At 45.4% G+C, this 19937-nt stretch overlaps 1 protein-coding gene across 1 annotated transcript in view; it reads right to left on the bottom strand.

The window, feature by feature from the left end:
- epb41a (erythrocyte membrane protein band 4.1a) overlaps positions 1–19937 on the bottom strand; it is a 72185-nt gene that overhangs the window by 40179 nt on the left and 12069 nt on the right. The window contains exons 2-11 of the mRNA XM_078267897.1: positions 15873–16195; positions 14867–15178; positions 12957–13061; positions 12700–12742; positions 12542–12617; positions 8327–8545; positions 7777–7864; positions 5713–5865; positions 5478–5575; positions 5184–5359 (exon numbers count right to left, since the gene is read on the bottom strand). Coding sequence (XP_078124023.1) covers positions 5184–5359; positions 5478–5575; positions 5713–5865; positions 7777–7864; positions 8327–8545; positions 12542–12617; positions 12700–12742; positions 12957–13061; positions 14867–15178; positions 15873–16187 — 1585 coding nt within the window. The 5' untranslated portion in view covers positions 16188–16195. The remainder of the gene's footprint in view (positions 1–5183; positions 5360–5477; positions 5576–5712; positions 5866–7776; positions 7865–8326; positions 8546–12541; positions 12618–12699; positions 12743–12956; positions 13062–14866; positions 15179–15872; positions 16196–19937) is intronic.

Genomic DNA, 19937 nt, shown 5'->3' with positions numbered 1-19937 from the left:
GGGGCGTTAAAGACAGAATATTGTCCCGTGACTCTGGGTCCTGAGCCGCAACGGCAGGCTCTCGGGACTGGCCCCAATGCTGTAGGAGAGGTGCGTGCGTCTGGCGGACATGCTTTCCCTCCCCTGGCAGCGAGCTAGGCCGCCCGTTTGGCGCTCTTCCCTGGTTGTGAGCGAGGTGGCGCTGGCTGGTTTCCTTGCTGTTCCACTGGTGCAGCTGGTTTGTTGGCCCACGTACCGCTGTCTTCAGTCTTAGGTTGAGCTGAGGTCTGGGTTGTGCAGTGGGTCGTTTTGGGATCCTGTAGCTGGGCGGAGGGCGAGCTACCACCTGTGCGAAGAATGGACGCGGCAGGCGGCTGTGTTTTCCTGGGCTAACAGGTCTGCAGGGCTTCACCCTCTCTCTTCTTCTCCTCGCAGCAGCGTTGCATGGTTGCCATCGCGGGGCCGAACAGGTCCTTCAGATCCACTGCAACGTCGAGGAGCTGGACTTTTTCACGGTGTGAGAGGCTGGATAAATTGAGTCAACGCACTCTCTCTTGCGTCACCATGGTGCTCATCGCCCTTCCCGAGGCTTGTACTGCGCAGCGGTGCAGACGGAGGCATAGGTCAGTCACAACGCACATCTCGTCCCACAGCGCATGGTCCATGGTACCGGCCATCTCATCCTGGAGCTCAGCCTGTTAAGAGCTCGCACTCCGAGGGCTACAGACTATACCTTGTCGGTCATGGATGACTGGAACCCATCTGTCTTCGATGGGAAGCTAGAAGCAGACGATGCCATGAGAGCCTTCTGGCTGGGGTGAAGGTGGTGAGCAACCAACGACTCCACAGGCGGCAGCTTGGATAGCCCCTTCTCTTCCATGGCTACGCAGTCCAGCGTAGCTCCCCCTTGAACCGGGCTCTTTGACAAAAAGGGCTTCAGCTAGGTGCGGGAAGCTTCTTCCATGCATTCTGGGAGTAGGGGGAGTAGTTGCCTCTCCGCACTCTTCACCCTGTGTAGGCGCTTGCTTTCGTACAGGGAGCCGGTCGTCTCAGGCGGAGCGCTGGGCCATAGAATTCCCAGCTTTTCGGCAGCACGTTTGCACACCTCGTGAAGGCTTGTGCCGATAACCGGGGAACCATCATCAATGCCTTTCTCATCCTTGGTGCTTAGGCCATGTGGGGTCTCGGGCATCGTTGCCCCTGAGTCCGGCAGGAACAGATCATCAACGTCGTCGTGCAAGAGGATGTTGTCCGACCCATTGAGATAATCCAGCTTGGTGTCGAGAGTGTTTTCGCAACCCTTGCGTATACAGCTGTACTCAAGCAGCGGAGCTACTTTGTCCATCTGCTCAGCCCAGTCCGCACTCGTAGTAGCTGAGGCTTCTTGGGTTTGACAGGCGCAGTGAGCTCTGCTAGCATGGGGTCCTGGTCAGTCAAACTAGCAAGGCGAGCAAGCCGACGACGGAGACTTTTCATGGGCAGTCGAGAGCAGTGAGCACAAGAGCCCAATGGGGCCAGCGCTTCCTGGGCATGTTTCAGCCCCAGACAGTCATTGCAATAGGGGTGAGTATCCCTCGCGGAAATATTATTCCCGCACAAGCACACCCGCCCTAGCATGCCTTCCTTCGTGGAAGCCATGGTATACTAGCTTAACACCAATTGCAGTTTGGTGACTGGCCAATATTGTGTTGCTACCTGTATAGCTTTTCAGTTAGGTAATGTAGCTTTGCAGCTAGGTATGTTAGCTTTGCAGCTAGGAATGCGCTATGGCTAATGTTTGGGGCAAGCTAGCCGATAGCGTAGAAGCTAGTTCAGCGAACTCTAGTGTGGAGACTAGTGCGCTCAACTGAGGGTAACCAATGTTTGGGGACATGCCGGTTAAGATAGTTGTTTGGGGACAAGCCTATCTGTCGAGTACCACCAAATAGGGACCAGCGCCCGGCGAGCAAGTAGTGACCTCGACTCTGTGGACAGTTAGCGTAGACCCTGGCAGTATCAACAATGTTTGCTTCTGAGCGAGAAGAAGTAGTTGAATGACAGTACAGCGCACGGGCTGTGGCTTATATAAGGGACTGCTCCTTGTGTGCCTTGTGTCAGAAATGGCCAGCCAATCATGGCTGGCGTAGTGAGAAAGTGCTTCTGAGGGATACGCGGGGAGGCGTACCCATATGTGAGATACCGAATGAATACTTGAAAGAGAACCCTGATCTGCTCTACAGATGAACCTACTAATGAAAATGCCCCCCCAACAACACAACACAGAACACTGTCTATCAGAGCTGCACTGATAAATGATTAGATTCTCCAACATAGCCTAGATGTGACTGCTTTATGGGAAATATGGCTCAAACCAAATTATTTCTTAATGATTATACTAACGGCCATGTTGCTCGAGCTGCTGAACAGGGCGGGGGTGCTGCTGTGTATCTATTTTTAATTTAACGTCCAATCTTTATATTAAATTGAACTCATTTGAGGCTCCTCATTAAAACCATCGTAATGCAACTATAACTTGCTTCTTCCAGGACAACAGGCTCCACCTTGTGGCTTTTTGTAGTGTATGAAAAAGTCACGGTTTCAAAACCACTAAAATGTTCCATCATACCGTTCCTGCGGTGGTCAAGCACAGAAAGTGCAGTTTAGAAATCCCTCTCCCTGCCAGTGTGCAATGTGTTATACATTTTGTCCAATGGAAAAAAGTTGTTTTTTTACCCAGACATTTCAAAAGAATACATTTTAAAGCTGTAATCGCAATACCGTGAAACCATGATATTTTTGCTGAAGGTTATTATACTGCCAGACTCTTATACCGACACTATCAGCTGGCTCGAGTCCAGCTGAGACGGGCCGGTTCAGACCGCTGAAACTTCCTGCAACGTTCTAAAGCAGTTCAGTCTCTTCGCTAATGGAACCAAAGGTGTATCTCGTAAATTACCCCACTAATAATGCCTAGAATGATACCAAACTTCTACAGTAGTACCAATAGGCACTGTACTCATAAAACGAGGCATTGGAAAGTTTGTAAGTACACCAGGAGTTTATTTACAGTAAATAACACTTGCCTGATGGCTTCTCCTCTCTGCTGCTACCGCTGCTAGCTAGCTCTCCGATTCTCCTCCATTAGTTGTAGCTCCTTGTCCGTGTATTCAGGCTTTAATAGGTATGGGCGACCTTCGAAATTGATACACTCATCATCGCGTTCGATGCTAACCTCAAACTTTGCCTTTCGTTGATCTCTTCTTCTGTTCTCTCGCTTGTTGCTCCTTCTTCACTACTTTACCGGTAGTCTTTTCCGGCAATAGATGCCGTGCTCTGTGCGGGATCTCGCGCGATCACCCAGTGTTGCTGAGAAAGTTTTTTGGTATATCCAAAACACATAGTTCCAGTCCATGCACTAATATTTTGTTTGTAGTACCAGTTTGGAACAATTGTTAGTTAACACTAAGTTGTAAACACTGCGGAAAAAAATAATTAAAAGCTTTGGATATACCATAAAACTTTTTCAGCAACACTGGGTGATCACGCGAGATCCCCGCAAGATCCCCCGAGATCCCGCACAGAGCACGGCATCTATTGAAGAAAGAGACTACCGGTAAAGAGTTTGAGGTTAGCATCGAACGCGACGATGAGTTTATCAATTTCGAAGGTCACCCGTACCTATTTCAGCCTGAATACACGGACAAGGAGCTACAACTAATAGAGGAGAATGGGAGAGCTAGCTAGCTAGCAGCGGTAGCGGTAGCAGCAGAGAGGAGAAGCCATCAGGCAAGTGTTATTTAAATAAACTCCTGGTGTACTAACAAACTTTGCAATGCCTCATTTTATGAGTACAGAACCTATTTGTACTACTGTAGAAGTTTGGTACCATTCTGGGCATTATTAGTGGGGTAATTTACGAGATACACCTTTGGTTCCATTAGCGCCTGCACTAAGCCAGATAGCGCTAACTCGACCAATGTTAAACCAAGGGAGAAAAAGCTTCTGGGGGGGTGTTTGGCTCGAGGTCATGGTGCAAAGGACCCTAGGGTGAAACTACTCTGAACCATCCCTTTAATTAATCGTAAAGGCTCCGCTACACTGAGTGTTAACTGACTGCACGTTATGTGTAGCAGTGTGTGCAGTTCTTATTAAACCTCCATGACAACATAAACATTCACGTTTGTGCACACATAGCCTACATCAGACGCCGGTCAGGTCATCGCGAGTATTGACTGACAGAGTGACAGTGGCTCTCCATGGTGGGATAACTTACTGCTGCAATTTACGTTACATAAATACATAAACGTTACATAAAGTTAGCAAACACCAGGAAAACACAGAGCAGAGCCAGCCCCCTACCTTAGGACAGCTGCAGCTGCAACAGGGTGTTCAACCCAAGTTGGTAAGCTGGCTAGTGACTTTATTGTTTGTTAATGTTGTTAAGTGTTTGTTAGTTTGTTAACGCTACCAGTTAGCTAACGTTGGCCTGTTTAATGTTAACGGTAATGTTACCGTTAACGTTACCGTGAACAGCTAACGAGTCAGGAGCCGACGTTTGCATTTACAGTGAGTGCACTGATGATAACGTTACATTAAGACTAAGAGGCAAAACTCTGCAACAGCTCAATCATGTCACTGATGTTACCACTTAACATTACTGACTTACTCCTCTTCATCCCCTATGGGACATAAATCTTTCTATCGCATTTATACCTTGGCAACATGCTGCGAATCTCCCTGTGATAGGTGCATCTTGTCTAGCAGCTCCTCCAACTTCTTGACACACCAGCTAGCAGGGCCAATTCTAGCTTTTTGAGGGCCAAAAGCACAGCACTGTTGTTGCCAACTGGGCCTTTGTTTGTGGTTTGACTGATTCACCTCTAGTCTCTAATCTTTTCAGATGAATTTAAATAAAAAGGTTGATGATTGATCAAATAATCATTTTCAAAACATTCAAAACTACTGTGTTATTTCTGTTTCAAAAGGCAGCAATAAATAACACATTACAATTCAGAGTGTTCATGTGATTTCATACATTAGCAGTGAAATGAATTAATGTATAATAATCGTGAAACCGTGATTATTTTTCAGACTATAATCGTACCAACAAAATCTATAATCGTTGCATCCCTAGTCTAAACTGGGCTTAAAAGAACACAAGATCCAGGGGGTAGCCATGATGTCACAGGCCTACACCTCCACCAACAGCAGGGGGAATAGTGTACCTCCATCCAGGCTGCGGGAGTTCCTCTTGCTGGACGAGCGCTGGAACAGAGGAGCCGGTCTGTCGATCAGAGAGCTGGCCTGTCTGCTCTGAGCCTGAGTCCGGCCGCTGTAGCGGAACTTGGAGCCCAACGCCAGGAACTTCCTGGGAGTGGTGACCATCTCAGTGGAGGTTAGCCTACGGACACAGATCACTGAGACTGATCTTCTGAGCTGACTCTGGGTCAGACAGCAGCAAGCACATTCAGTTCCTTCAACTCAAACACTGCAGAGCCATGGGAACACACAACACCTACCTGAAGAAGGTGTGATGCTCCACACACACCTTCCACAGCTTCTTGGCTGCCTTGTAATTGGGTAGTTTGAAGCCAATGGCACTCTCATATTGTTCCACCTGTTGAAATGAGAAACACAGACCTGCTAGAAAGATGACTGATGAAATGAGCGGTTTGGTTCCCATTATGGTTAGGGTGAGTTGAGTGTTGAACAATGGACTACAGATTTTACAGGCGATATGAGAACATGCTGTACCTCGGACGGTCGGATTTTGATGAAGAAGCTGCTGCGTTTGTATGAGACCTTGAGGACTTTGGGCCAGGGGAAACGGTTGATCCTCAGTTTGTCTTTGTAAACCATCAGACCACTGGAGCAAACCCCCAGCATGATGTCAACACCGTCCAGATCCTGGCAGAAAGATGTCCATTAGCAATCAACAGGATAGGCACACTTCACAAAGCTAAGAGCCTTTAAGGAAATGAACGACAAAGATAAAGAAAGATCTTAAACGGGTGACCAATAAAAGGAATTGGTGGTCCTGGTGGTGGACAGTGCTGTCTGAAGAACAATGCATGGCATCGCAGGTTGAACTTTCTGTCTGTTTGATGAATGTGATCACTGGTTCCCAAACTTTTTCTGCAGGGCCCCCCTTTTGTAGATACAAATATTTTCAATTGAATTGAGATCAGCTGTTTCTCCGTAAAGGGGTGAGAGAGAGAGACAGAGAGAGAGTGTGTTTCTCCGTGAAGGGATAGTCAACGAGACAATGCGATTGGACTGGGAGATTAGCAGTGGTCTCCTGAGATGACCTGTGGTCACCACTCTGTATTTTCGTGTCTTTGTTTGGTAGTTGTGGTGTTTGGTGTGGCTTCATCCTCTGCGTCACGTTTCCCTGCCAGTCCTTTCACAGACTGGTCCATGTAGCAGAACCATGCAGCATTTATTCATTCATTATTATTTAGCTTCAATTAACACACATCAAATGAAGTGTAACCTTGCAACAAGGGTGGAGTGTGTTGCACTGAAATTGGTAACTTCATTTTTTTATTTTCAACTTTTACCATGCATTGGTGTCTAATGGGAATAAGAATATTTGTAATTGTTCCAATATTGAGTAAGAACTCTGTACCTAGCGTTTGTAAACCGGGCTGCAATGTAACCCTATAGGATAAATGTTCAGCGTCAGTTAGCGCCCACTAAAAGTTCTGTTTTTGCCGCTGACAGGCTCAGATTATTATTCTAAGTGTCTGACAACATTATGGAAAGAGATAGACCTTTTTGTTAAAGAGTAAGATCCTTTTTGTTTAAAATGAAACTGCCCCGAAATCACCATCACCAAACCCACCACACTCCATGTAAATAATCAGGACTTTTAGCGTGTATAGAGCCAGCATATTTCCACATGTAAATGGATGAATTAAGGGTTTATTTCAACCAAACCAGAACGGTGATTGTTGGAACAGTGGAAAGACGAACCAAGACGGCTTTTGATAGTTTTATTTTGTTTCTGTCCACTTTGAATGAAGTGTGTTTTACCATGCTAAAATAACTGATTATGTTTATGTTTATGTTTATTCTCAGACTCAGTCAAAGTGTTCCTAATATACCAGTGGTGATCAGCACACAGCATGTGTTTAAAGTGTTTTCTATTGTTAGCTTTATGGGAGGAGAGAAGTTGTACTCTGCTGCATTTGCATGCTCAGCAGCTGTTTTATAGTGCAGCGTCAGCATCCTCCACCGGGGGGCAGTACAGCCCTCTACCACAGGCGCTTAAATCCCTCTCTGACGTAAACACATTGACCTGATTTCCACTGTAAAAGCTCATAAGTCACATGTCTTCCTGCTTTCCAGGCCAGGTGTGTATGCTCCTCTGATGCATGAGTGGTAAAGAAAAAAAATGACATGTAATGTAATGTAACAGACGTCTATGCACTTAGTTTTCATGGAGCATTGGAAGACTGAATCCTATCACGCCCAGTTGCCCAGTGTAATGTATGTTGTGTAGTGTATGTATTTGTAGCGCACAGAGAGTTTTTACAGCGGGGAGATTGGGGGGTCCGAGTATGGCCGACGGTAGCGTACGGCTAATTCACCGTTGTTAGCTTCCTGTTGCTGACTCTTGTAAAAGCAAGGCTAAAGTAAATAGTTAAAACCATATATACCGTTAGAAAGGTAACACCATTAAATTAACTGAAACCATTAGAAGATGATTTATATTTGTATTTGATTGAACTTTAGCCAAAACGTGTCCGAGTGTGGACACAGTTCCATTACTTATGAGGCACTTTGTCGAGCATTAGAGAGCAGCTGAAGGCTCACCTTGGCCTGGTGCAGGTCCACTCCGTACATGGACAATTTCTTGGCGTTCTCCAGGAACATCAGGTCTGCCTGGGCCGGACTCATTGACCTGCACAACACCACAGCACCAATCACACACAAGCTGTGAGTACACTGGGACTGTGGAGATCATTTACATCGAGGAATCCAGACAGGAACAATCAGCAACCACAGCACCTCCATTCAAACCATTCAACCAAACCCTCTGATTCATCCTTTATTTAAGCCTCTCTTGTTAATAATTACATGGAGTTACTTCTGTGAATTCAAGTGCATTTACATAAGCACTGTCATTTTTCAAAATTACTTAGTGACTCCATTTATGCTCCTTTAAAACCTCTCTTTGTACTTCACTACATTTATCGTAATGCCATATTTAGTTACATTCAAATTTAAATTGGATTTACACATTATAAATGCGGATGTATTAGAGATTGAAATGAAGGTTTGAAATGCATTTTGCAGGCACTATTTATGTACTTTTCCTTGTGTACATTTTGAATCCAGGGTAAAGAGAGCCCAGTGGTCTGACCTGTAGGTACGGTGCAGCTCCATCATTTTGTCCTCCAGCTCCTTGGTCTGACCCTGGGCCATCTTCATCTCCTTAGCGTAATGGCTGCCGTGCACCTCGGGGTCGTACTCACCCAGCTCCGACTGCAGGGCGTAGGAGCCCAGCAGGGACAGGGTGACGAAGGAGCAGGGCAGGCGGCCCTGCAGGATGTCCTTCCGCAGCTGGAGACACAGGTAGTACCTGCAGAGCACAAACATCTGTATGGAACTCCGCATTCATAATAACAGATAGCTGTATACCAAACTAATAATCAAAGGTCAGCAATGAGCTTTCATGCTCAATTCCTCTCCCAGCTGCACATCACTCTGTAACGTTTGATTCATCAGGGTTGGTTGGGATCTTATATTTAATCCCCCTGGACAAGTCTGTCCAGGTCAGGTGTTGGAGCCTGAACAGTGTGGCTCTTTTTAAACAAAGAGAAACTTCACAGCCGTGTGGCCTCTGAACAAAGAAAGGCCTATATGGAGAAAACCCAGACTGAAACGCAGGACGGTGAAGTTGTCACCCAGGTGCTACTAGTTTGAATCCAAACACTGGTGTTCCCTTGGTGGGAGCTCAAGGAAACCACATGGGTCCCTAACCATGTGACCCAGCGGAATAAAAGGACACAAGGACATCTCTGTGTCTTTCCACTGCGACTCCGTCGCTGAAAAAGGCACACCACTCTGCTAAAGTTTGTACTTTTAATTAGCAGATTTCACCTCACTGATGATAAATAGATATATCTTTACTGTCATTGTATGCGATACAACAAAATTCTATTGGAGCCATCCTCTCCAAATAGTAGCATAGAGTAAAAAGATAAAAATATATACATATACAGCGGGGAAAATAAGTATTGAACGCGTCAACATTTTTCTCAGTAAAGATATTTCTGATGGGGCTATCGGCATGAAAGTTTCCCCAAATGTCAGTAACAACCCAAGTAATCCACACATTCAAAGATATCAAACAAATAAGTCCATAAATTAAGTTGTGTGTAATAAAGTGAAATGACACAGGGAAAATGTATTGAACACATTTGCTGAAATGTATTTAATACTTAGTAGAAAAGCCTTTGTTGGTAATGGCAGCTTCAAGACGCCTCCTGTATGAAGAAACTAGTCGCACACATTGCTCAGCTGTGATTTTTGCCCATTCTTCCACACAAACTGTCTTCAAATCTTGAAGGTTCTGGGGCCATCTTCTATGAACTCTGATCTTCAGTTCTTTCCATCCATCCATCCATCCATCTTCATCCGCTTATCCGGGGTCGGGTCGCGGGGGTAGCAGCTCCAGCAGGGGACCCCAAACTTCCCTTTCCCGGGCCACATTAACCAGCTCCGACTGGGGGATCCCGAGGCGTTCCCAGGCCAGGTTAGAGATATAATCCCTCCACCTAGTCCTGGGTCTCCCCCGAGGCCTCCTCCCAGCTGGACGTGCCTGGAACACCTCCCTAGGGAGGCGCCCAAGGGGCATCCTTACCAGATGCCCGAACCACCTCAACTGGCTCCTTTCGACGCAAAGGAGCAGCGGCTCTACTCCGAGCTCCTCACGGATAACTGAGCTTCTCACCCTATCTCTAAGGGAGACGCCAGCTACCCTCCTGAGGAAACCCATTTCGGCCGCTTGTACCCTGGATCTTGTTCTTTCGGTCATGACCCAGCCTTCATGACCATAGGTGAGGTAGGAACAAAAACTGACCGGTAGATTGAGAGCTTTGCCTTCTGGCTCAGCTCTCTTTTTACGTCTAACGGTGCGATAAATTGAATGTAATACCGCACCTGCTGTGCCGATTCTCCGACCAATCTCCCGCTCCATTGTCCCCTCACTCGCGAACAAGACCCCAAGGTACTTGAACTCCTTCACTTGGGGTAAGGACTCATTCCCTACCTGGAGAAGGCACTCCATCGGTTTCCTGCTGAGAACCATGGCCTCCGATTTAGAGGTGCTGATCCTCATCCCAGCCGCTTCACACTCGGCTGCGAACCGATCCAGTGAGTGCTGAAGGTCACAGGCCGATGATGCCATCAGGACCACATCATCTGCAAAAAGCAGCGATGAGATCCCCAGCCCACCGAACTGCAACCCCTCTCCACCCCGACTACGCCTCGATATCCTGTCCATAAATACTACAAACAGGATTGGTGACAAAGCGCAGCCCTGGCGGAGGCCAACTCTCACCTGAAACGAGTCCGACTTACTGCCGAGAACCCGGACACAGCTCTCGCTTTGGTCGTACAGAGATTGGATGGCCCTGAGAAGGGACCCCCTCACCCTGTACTCCCGCAGCACCTCCCACAGTATCTCCCGGGGCACCCGGTCATACGCCTTCTCCAGATCCACAAAACACATGTAGACTGGTTGGGCATACTCCCAGGCTCCCTCCAGGATCCTTGCGAGAGTAAAGATCTGGTCCGTTGTTCCACGACCAGGACGGAATCCGCATTGTTCCTCTTCAACCTGAGATTCGACTATCGACCGAACCCTCCTTTCCAGCACCTTGGAGTAGACTTTACCGGGGAGGCTGAGAAGTGTGATACCCCTGTAATTGGCACACACCCTCTGGTCCCCCTTTTTAAAAAGGGGAACCACCACCCCGGTCTGCCACTCCTTTCCACAGTTCTTTCCAGAGGTTTTCAATTGGATTCAAGTCGGGTGATTGACTGGGCCATTCTAACAGCTTGATTTTCTTTCTCTGAAACCAATTGAGAGTTTCCTTGGCTGTGTGTTTGGGATCATTGTCTTGCTGAAATGTCCACCCTCATTTCATCTTCAGCATCCTGGTGGATGGCAGCAGATTCTTATCAAGAATGTTACAGTACATTTCTCCATTCTTCCTTCCTTCAATTATATGAAGTCTGCCAGTGCCAGATGCTGAAAAACAGCCCCACACCATGATGCTCCCACCTCCAAACTTCACTGTTTGTATGGTGTTTTCAGGGTGATGTGCAGTGCCATTTCTGCTCCAAACATGGTGTATGCTATGACAGCCAAAGAGTTCAATTTTGGTCTCATCTGACCAGATTATATTCTCCCAGTATGTCATTGGCTTGTCCAGATGTTGCGCAGCAAACTTTAAGCAAGCTTCCACATGCCTTTTCTTGAGCAGTGGTGTCTTGCGTGGTGTGCGTGCATAGTGACCATGGCGGTTGAGTGCATTACTAATTGTTTTCTTTGAAACAACGATACCTGCTTCTTCCAGGTCTTCCTGAAGATCTCCATGAGTGGTTCTTGGTTCTTTGACCACTCTTCTAAGTATTCTATGGACTCCTCTGTCAGAAATCTTGCGAGGAGCACCTGGTCATGGCGGTTAATGGTCAAATGATGTTCTTTCCACTTACGGATAATGGCCCCAACAACGCTCACTGGAACTTTCAGAAGTTTAGATATTCGTCTGTAACCAATGCCATCCGTATGTTTTTCTACAATAAGCTTGCAAAGGTCTTGGGACAGCTCTTTGCTTTTACCCATCATGAAATGCTTGCTTGAGTGACACCTTGGTAATGAGAAACCTTTGTATAGGCCATCAATTAGGACTAATCCAGCTGATATTAACTTGCACTAATAGGGGGCAGGATTGCTTCCTAAATACTGACAGATTTCAGCTGGTTTATTGGCTTCCCGTTCATTTTCACACCCCTTTTTCTTCATGTGTTCAATATTTATTCCCATTATCATTCCACTTTATTACACATAACTTTTGTCATGGACATACATGTTTTGATTTCTTTGTATGTGTGGATTACTTGGGTTGTTACTGACATCTGGTGAAAATGTTATTCCAATAGCCCCATTTGAAATATATTCACTGGGAAAAATGTTGTATGTCAATACTTATTTTCCCTGCTGTATATACACATACACCAACACATTCTCACCCAAGCACATCTCGCACATACACATTCATTCCATGTTCTCAATAAATAGCTAGAAAACAGTAAACACAGCAGTTATTGCACAGAGTCTGATTGCATTGAGGGGGTAAGGGATGTGTGTATGTTTTTATGTTTGTATGTGTGGATGTGTGTATGATTTCTGTAATATGTTGACAGCTCGCTGGATGAGTAACAGACGGTTTTGTGTTCATTGTAGTCTATATAGACAACGTTCCATTTCTGGAAATTCTGCCGGATGTCCCTCATTCCTGTCCACAATACAACATTGTTTGTAGGTAGCAGCTGAACCATGCAGTACCTGGTTATGTCTTCAGACAGCTGGGCCGGGTCTGGTGGGTAGAATTTCACATTGAAGGTGAAGTTATAGTTGGCCCCTGTGGGAGAAAAGGAAGATGTGATGAATACATGTAAACAAGTATGAGAAACATGAAAATGAGAACAGAAAGTTCCACTCACCTCGTACCTGCCGGCGGATTTCCTTGGTTAGGTCCATCCAAGTCTGATCGAGAAAATTAGGGATTGGTATCATCAAACACTGTTAAGTGTAACAAGTCCTTCAACACCATAGGTTGATCTCATCTCATCTCATCTAATCCCGTCTAATCTAATCCCATCTAATCTAACCATTGATGACATAAAATACATAGAAAGTGAAATGGCTGAGGTTGGGATGTTGTAATACTAGCTAATGACTCGTTATTAATCCAGCTGACCTTCATGGTGGCTGTCTCCGTGACGACCAGGCCGTAGTAGTCTTTCTCCAGCAGGTTGAGGTGGTCACACACCTTCAGGAACAGCTCCTGGCCTTTGGCATGTTTCTGACATACAGAGAACAAGACACATTAAACACCAGGGAGGCTGAAAAGTGTGATACACACTTTCTGGTCCCCATTTTTTAACAGGGGAACCACCACCCTGGTCTGCCACTGCTTTGGCACTGTCCCAGACTTCCACGCAATGTTGAAGAGCCGTGTCATCCAAGACAGCCCCTCCACACCCAGAGCTTTCAGCATTTCTGGACGGATCTCTGAGTTTTTTGACTACCTCAGTGACTTCCACCAGGGAAATTGCTCTACCATATAAGGGCGTGTTAGTTGGATTCAGGAGTTCTTCAAAGTGCTCCTTCCACCACCTAAGAAGAAAAAAGTCTGAACCCCTATCCAGGAGTGCGGCTCCAGAACCTCTTGCACTAAATGCATGCTCTTGGGGGAATTGTTGGAATTTTTGGGTCTAAATTATAGTAATTATCTGTAAACTGTCTTGATATAACTGTTGTTATGATTTGCTACTATGAATAAAATTTTATTTAATTGAATTAAGACTGTGTGTAAAGGTAAGCCCCACCAGATCTAACTGGTAGCGCGCCACCTCCCGCACAAGTTCTGACTCCTTCCCCCACACAGAAGTGATGTTCCACGTCCCCAAAGCCAGCCTCTGCTGCCCGGCTCTGGTCCGTTGAGGCCCCTGACCTTCACTGCCACCCATGTGGCAGTGCACCCAACCCCAGCAGTTCCTCCCACAGGTGGTGGGCCCATGGGATGGAGAGGGGGGGTGCCACCAGGCACTCGTTGAAGAGCCCTCCATCTGGGCCTGGCTCCAGATGGGGGCCCCGGGCTTCCTCCGGGCAGGGTAACTCCTCCTCTTTCTCGATGATTCATAAGGCCTTTGAACCATTCTTAGTCTGGCCCCTTGCCTGAGACCCTACCAGGAGCACCAGGCTCCAGACAACACAGCCCTCAGGTTCACAGGAACACACTAACCTCTTCACCACGATAAGGTGATGGTTCCCGGACAGGTGTACATGTGATATGGAACCTTTTGTAATATTTCAGCTAACAGGAGCATGTTAATATTAAATAACAGAGGTCCGAGAATCGACCCTTGCTGAACTCCACATATTGTTGGGGAATTCTCTGATGTACAGCTATCAATTAATACACTAGTAGACAATAGTCTCTGTCTTGAAGGTAGGACTTAAACCAATTCGACCCAGCGTTCAAGTCAGTCAGAACCTTGACAGGAGCAGTCTCAGTTTGTGCTGGGGCCTAAATCCAGACTGAAAATGTCAAGGTAGTTATAATGGCAGACAGCTGCTTTTACAATAGTTTTACTAATAAATGTAGTACAGAAGGATCCAGATTACGGCTGTTCCGTTGTTTGTTTGTTTTTTTACATTCAAAGCTTCCGTCGAGGATTTTGAATGAAGCTTTGAATGTCTGTTGGCATATTTTTATTACATCATCACTAAAAAATACATCCAATGGAGCGCCAAGCGAATGTTTTAACTGTTGATCTGACAAAATAAGCAACTCAAAGACAAAACCTTGGGCTCTGATTTGCTCCTATTCTCTGACAGATACACTCAACAAATAACCCATTGACCAAGAAAAGTAAGTAATAATGGAAATAGTCATACGCTGTAGGCCTAATAAAAATGATACATACATTAAAATAAACTTGCATAATCGTGCTGCTGGAACATTAGATGCTTTATAACGTGTATGTGACTGATATGTTCAGATACTTTTGTTATATCAAAGCAAAATCATTTAACCAGCTGAAATGCAATTTTCCTTTAGTGTGTGCATAATGTCTGAAAGAATGAAAAATAAAGCGCTCTTACATCCAGCTCACACTGGTAGAGTGTGTCGTCCAGCAGCGCGACAGTGATCTGCATGCTCTTGGCTTGGCGTGGAGCTCTGGGAGCTTTGGCCTCGTCCTCGGCCATCTTCTCGCCCTCCTCCTCTCTCTCACCGCCACACTCCTGCTCCTCCTCCTGCTCCTTGGCCTCCTTCTCCAGGGCAGCTTCGTCTCCTTTCTCCGTGGCGTTGTCTTTGTCCTTTCCACCCTCCTTTTCTTCCTCCTCCTCCTCCTCCTCCTCCTCCTCCTCCTCCTCCTCTTCCTCCTCAGCTTCTTTCTTCTCTACCTGCACAGCCTGACAGAAACACTGTGATTATGATGCAGTCTACACTCTAATGATGTGTCCTTGTGGCAGATTTAGTCTTATACATTTAGATATATTTAGAATTAGACTATATGTTACCATTAAAGACATCAATCTCTTTACTGTCAGGTTAAACGGTCCAACGGACGGCTGGGACAAAGGTTTCTGCTCAGCCTCATGAGTTGTCACTGGCCCACACAGATCAGGGAACAGAGAAACGCTACAGCAGCACACTGCACCTTCTGTTCGCTTTGAAATTGTCTTGTTTTTTATTTGAATTGCCTTTGGGGACCAGAGAGTGTGTATCACAGAGAGTGTGTATCACACTTTTCAGCCTCCCTGGTGTTTAATGTGTCTTGTGCCTTTGTGTCTCTTGTTTTGGGGAAGTAACCTTTTTCTGTGTTCTCTAAGAAGTGGAGAATAAAGACTAATTTAATGGGAATATGATTATGAAATGACCCTTTTTCACCGCTCTCTTTCTCTTTATCTCTTTATTAAACAGATAGAGATGCGCTGTGGACACAGACAGACAGGGACGGAGAGACAGGCATACAGACAGGCAGGCAGACAGACAGACAGACAGAGAGGGAGAGAGGCAGACAGGCAAAGAGGCAGACAGACAGACAGACAGACAGACAGAGGGACAGAGAGACAGGCAGCCACACAGACAGACAGACAGACAGACCTGAGGCTCGGCACTGCTGACTGAGTGCTGGTCCAGCGCTGCCTCCCCCTCCGTCCTCAGCTCAGGTTCGGGGTCGGCGATGGGGGCTTTAGCTTCTTCTTCTTCCTTGTCGTCCTTGTCTCCCACCTCGCTGTCACAGTGCGAGCGCCTCTTCAGGAAAGAGGAGAAGAGGCGGGAGAGGCCGCGGCCAGCAGAGTTGCGGTTCCGAGGCCGGAACGGCTGCTCCTCCGGGGAGGGGGGCGGCACGGCGTCCTGACCCACTTCCTCCTGCTGCCTCGGCTTCTTCTGCTGACTCTCGGCCTCGTCTGTTGTCATGGCAACAGCTGTCAAGACACACAAAATCAAGTTAAAAACCAGAAGCAGCCGTGTATATATGCTAATCAAATCAGACAAGCCAAGAAGATGTTAACAGCAGGTGGAAGCGGGGTCTTTGACTGTTACCACCCCATCTTAGAGCCCCAACACTCAACTATGATGCTGATTCTAACGGGAGAAACAATGGTTAACTGCAGAAAACATTTGAGCACATTTTCAACTTAACTGTGTGAGTCAGCAAGGTGTAATATTTTATGCTTAAGTTACTTACATTTGGAGACTTTTAGTGTCTTGTTCTAAAACGCTCGACACATGGATAGGAGGAACCTGGAATGGTTTTTTGTATCTTGCTTCAAGACAGAGATCAAACCTCCAATCAATAAATCAATCAATCAATCAATCATAAATCAATCAATGTATGTGTCACATGACATCATACGAGGTACAATTCCAGTCCAGGAAAAATGGTAAAAATAACTAAAATAGCATAAATGAAGCATTAATTGTTGGCAGGTAGTCAGCTGGACAGATTTACACCTTCTTAGAAAGCCCTTTGGTTTGGTGAGAAAACCTTGTATTAGTTAGGAGTTTATTATTATTATTATTATTATTATTATTAGTAGTAGTAGTAGTAGTAGTAGTAGTAGCAGCAGTAGTAGCAGTAGTATTATTATCAATGAGCATGCAATTTGTTCTTCGTTTCAAAAGTATACCTGCTGGACTCAACATGTCCTCCTACTTTACTGATTAGTCTCTTCCACCATTTTCTTTCAAAACACACACACACACACACACACACACACACACACACACACACACACACACACACACACACATAAATAGGAAAACATTCTCAAATGTTTTCAGTATAAAACATTTTTATTACAGAGGATCAGAGGAATATAACTTTTGGATTATACCAGACTGGTATGTCAAAGTTTAGTCAAGCTATCCCCTGGTCAAAATTAATGAATGCAACTTTATTCACAAAAAACAGAAAGCAAACAAAAAGGACAAAACTATTTCATAGTATAGTATTGTCTTGTCCCCATGAAGGGAAGACACATCCCAGGTTTACACAGCTGTAGCTTTGGAGTGTGTGTGTGTGTGTGGTCTTGTTTAACTATATTCGTGGGGTCCGAAAACCGGGAATACAGTATACTTGTGGGGTCTGGATAGCTTTGTGGGGCCAAAATGCTGGACCCCACAACTTTAAAGGGCTGTTTGAGGGTTAAGACTTGGTTTTAGGATTAGGGTTAGAATTAGGTTATGGTTAGGGTGAGGGTAACGGTTAAGGTTAGGCATTTAGTTGTGATGGTTAAGGTTAGGGTAAGGGGCTAGGGAATGCATTATGTGAATGATGGGTCCCCACAAAGATAGTGCCACGCACTTGTGTGTATGTGTGTGTGTTCTTGTTTAACTATATTCGTGGGGTCCAAAAACCGGGGAACACAGTATACTTGTGGGGTCTGCACAGCCTTGTGGGGCCCAAAATGCTGGACCCCACAAGGTTAAAGGGCTGTTTGAGGGTTAAGACTTGGTTTTAGGATTAGGGTTAGAATTAGGTTATGGTTAGGGTGAGGGTAAGGGTTAAGGTTGGGTATTTAGTTGTGATGGTTAAGGTTAGGGTAAGGGGCTAGGGAATGCATTATGTCAATGACGGGTCCCCACAAAGATAGTGAAACGCACTGTGTGTGTGTGTGTGTGTGTGTGTGTGTGTGTGTGTGTGTGTGTGTGTGTTTTTATCTAATTGTATTGACCTGTTTTCCATCATGGCCCGATCAGCATCACGACTGCTCCTGTGGGTAATGTGTGCTCCTATTCACAGCCCAGGCGTGTGCCCACTCACAGACACTTCATCTGCATCAGCTGACAGCTACAGTACGTAGGCCAAATGTAATTTCAGGATTTGGATATTCTTTTATGTTGTTTTTTGACTCCTTTTTTTAAATTCACCTTTAAAAACTTAAAAACTGTTTACTCAGGATATACAAAATATATTTATCATAGAGACTTCTTGTATACAGATCACATAGACATTGTGAAATATTGGTTGTTGGCCAAAAAAGCAATATTAATATGCAACATTTTCTCTCTGTGCATCCCTAATTTTAGGGGTGCACGATATATGGACTCAATGTCGTTTTTGCAATATCAATATTGAAAATATCCCGAAAAGTATGTGACATTCCGTGTACTTTGTGGAGAGATGCGGCGATCAATTTATACATTTCATAGGGCCAGTTGCCCTGTCACACGCGTACAGTTCGACAGCGTGAGTGAAGTGGGAGATAGAGAAAGTGTGAGTGAAGTGGGAGATAGAGAGGACAGAGTGAACTGCGAAGTGAGTGTGTGGATCGAAAGGAAAGAGACAGAAAAGTAAGAACATGAGGGTGACTTAGGGAGACGACGAAACTATGGAGATTGAAGTGGAAACGTTAGTAGCCAAAAATAATGCCTCCTCGCCAGCGTGGAAGTACTTTGGCTTTAAGCCAACAGATGTTCCTCAAGCTTATGCACAGCTTATGCAGTGTATGTTCGTACAGCGCGTAAGAGACAATACAACCAACCTCTTTTCTCACCTCAAAAACCACCAGAAGACACTGGACGATGAGTGCATAGTAATATCCCGAAAAAAAATCTATTTATTTATTCAGGTACTATTGTCAGTTTAAATAAACCCTTGTGTTGTTTTGATATTATATTAATCTATTTGGACGTGTTTTCCCACAACTTTTGCGTTTTTATATACATTTAAGAATATCGAAATTATTATCGATATTGCAATATTCATGCTCAATTGTGCAATTTCACATTTTGTCAATATTGTGCAACCGTAGTCTGTTTATTGGATTCAATCTTAAATTCAAAGTGGCAACACATGACAGCTACAGCAGCTTGGGAAATGGCAGTATGTGGCAGTGAAATTGATGAATTTACTGTTTATCAGACCACGAATGAGACAAGTCCCCCCCCCGCTGAAGAGCCACCAACTCTGTCACACAAACCAAAAGATGGGAGAATAGGTACTAAAGAAAAGAAAACATTGTTGAAAGGCCAAATGGCGTCGGCTCTGTGTTAAAAAACGACTTGATATCAATGTTGCAGCCTTTGTTTCCAGCCGTTGTGTGTGACGCTGGAGGTCATACTCTGCTTACAACTCAGAACAGCATCAGACCCAACAAATAGAAGTGTTTTCTCATGAAACACTAACCGTCACTGGATCATTACTGCATCAGGCGGCAGCTTGAAAATAATGTTTCTAAAAATAGATGCAAAATAGCACATTTTTGGGTCCTGGTTTAGTGTGGGTTCAAGCTGTTGATCATCTATCTAGCTGTGTGTGGTGTGCGTGGGGGTGGGTGGGTTCTTGATGCTATTAAAGCAGTGCTAAAGTGACTGGTGGTGCTAGTGGTAAATGTCTTTTTATTTGTAAAATGATGAGTAGGATGGACTTATGGACCACATAGCCCTTCCATGCAGCACGTCAGCTTGATTTAACACACAAAAAAACAATGTGGGTAGATTTGTAGACGTGTCAAAAAAGAAATCCAAGCCAAAGACAAAGTGATAATAAGCAGCATCTGAAATGGAGCGGCAGAGACACCCAGTGGACACCGGGTCCACTTGGTGTCTGCAGTTTACTGTTTCTCTACTCCCTAACCCACCAGATGGAACTGTGACATCATCATGTGCATAATGCTGCTCTAAAACAACACATGCAATCTATTTTTCAAAACATAAGAGATA

Source organism: Sander vitreus, chromosome 14, assembly GCF_031162955.1.
Source record: "Sander vitreus isolate 19-12246 chromosome 14, sanVit1, whole genome shotgun sequence".
Classification (NCBI taxonomy): Eukaryota; Metazoa; Chordata; class Actinopteri; order Perciformes; family Percidae; genus Sander; species Sander vitreus.
This window is presented reverse-complemented; position numbering and strand designations above follow the sequence as displayed.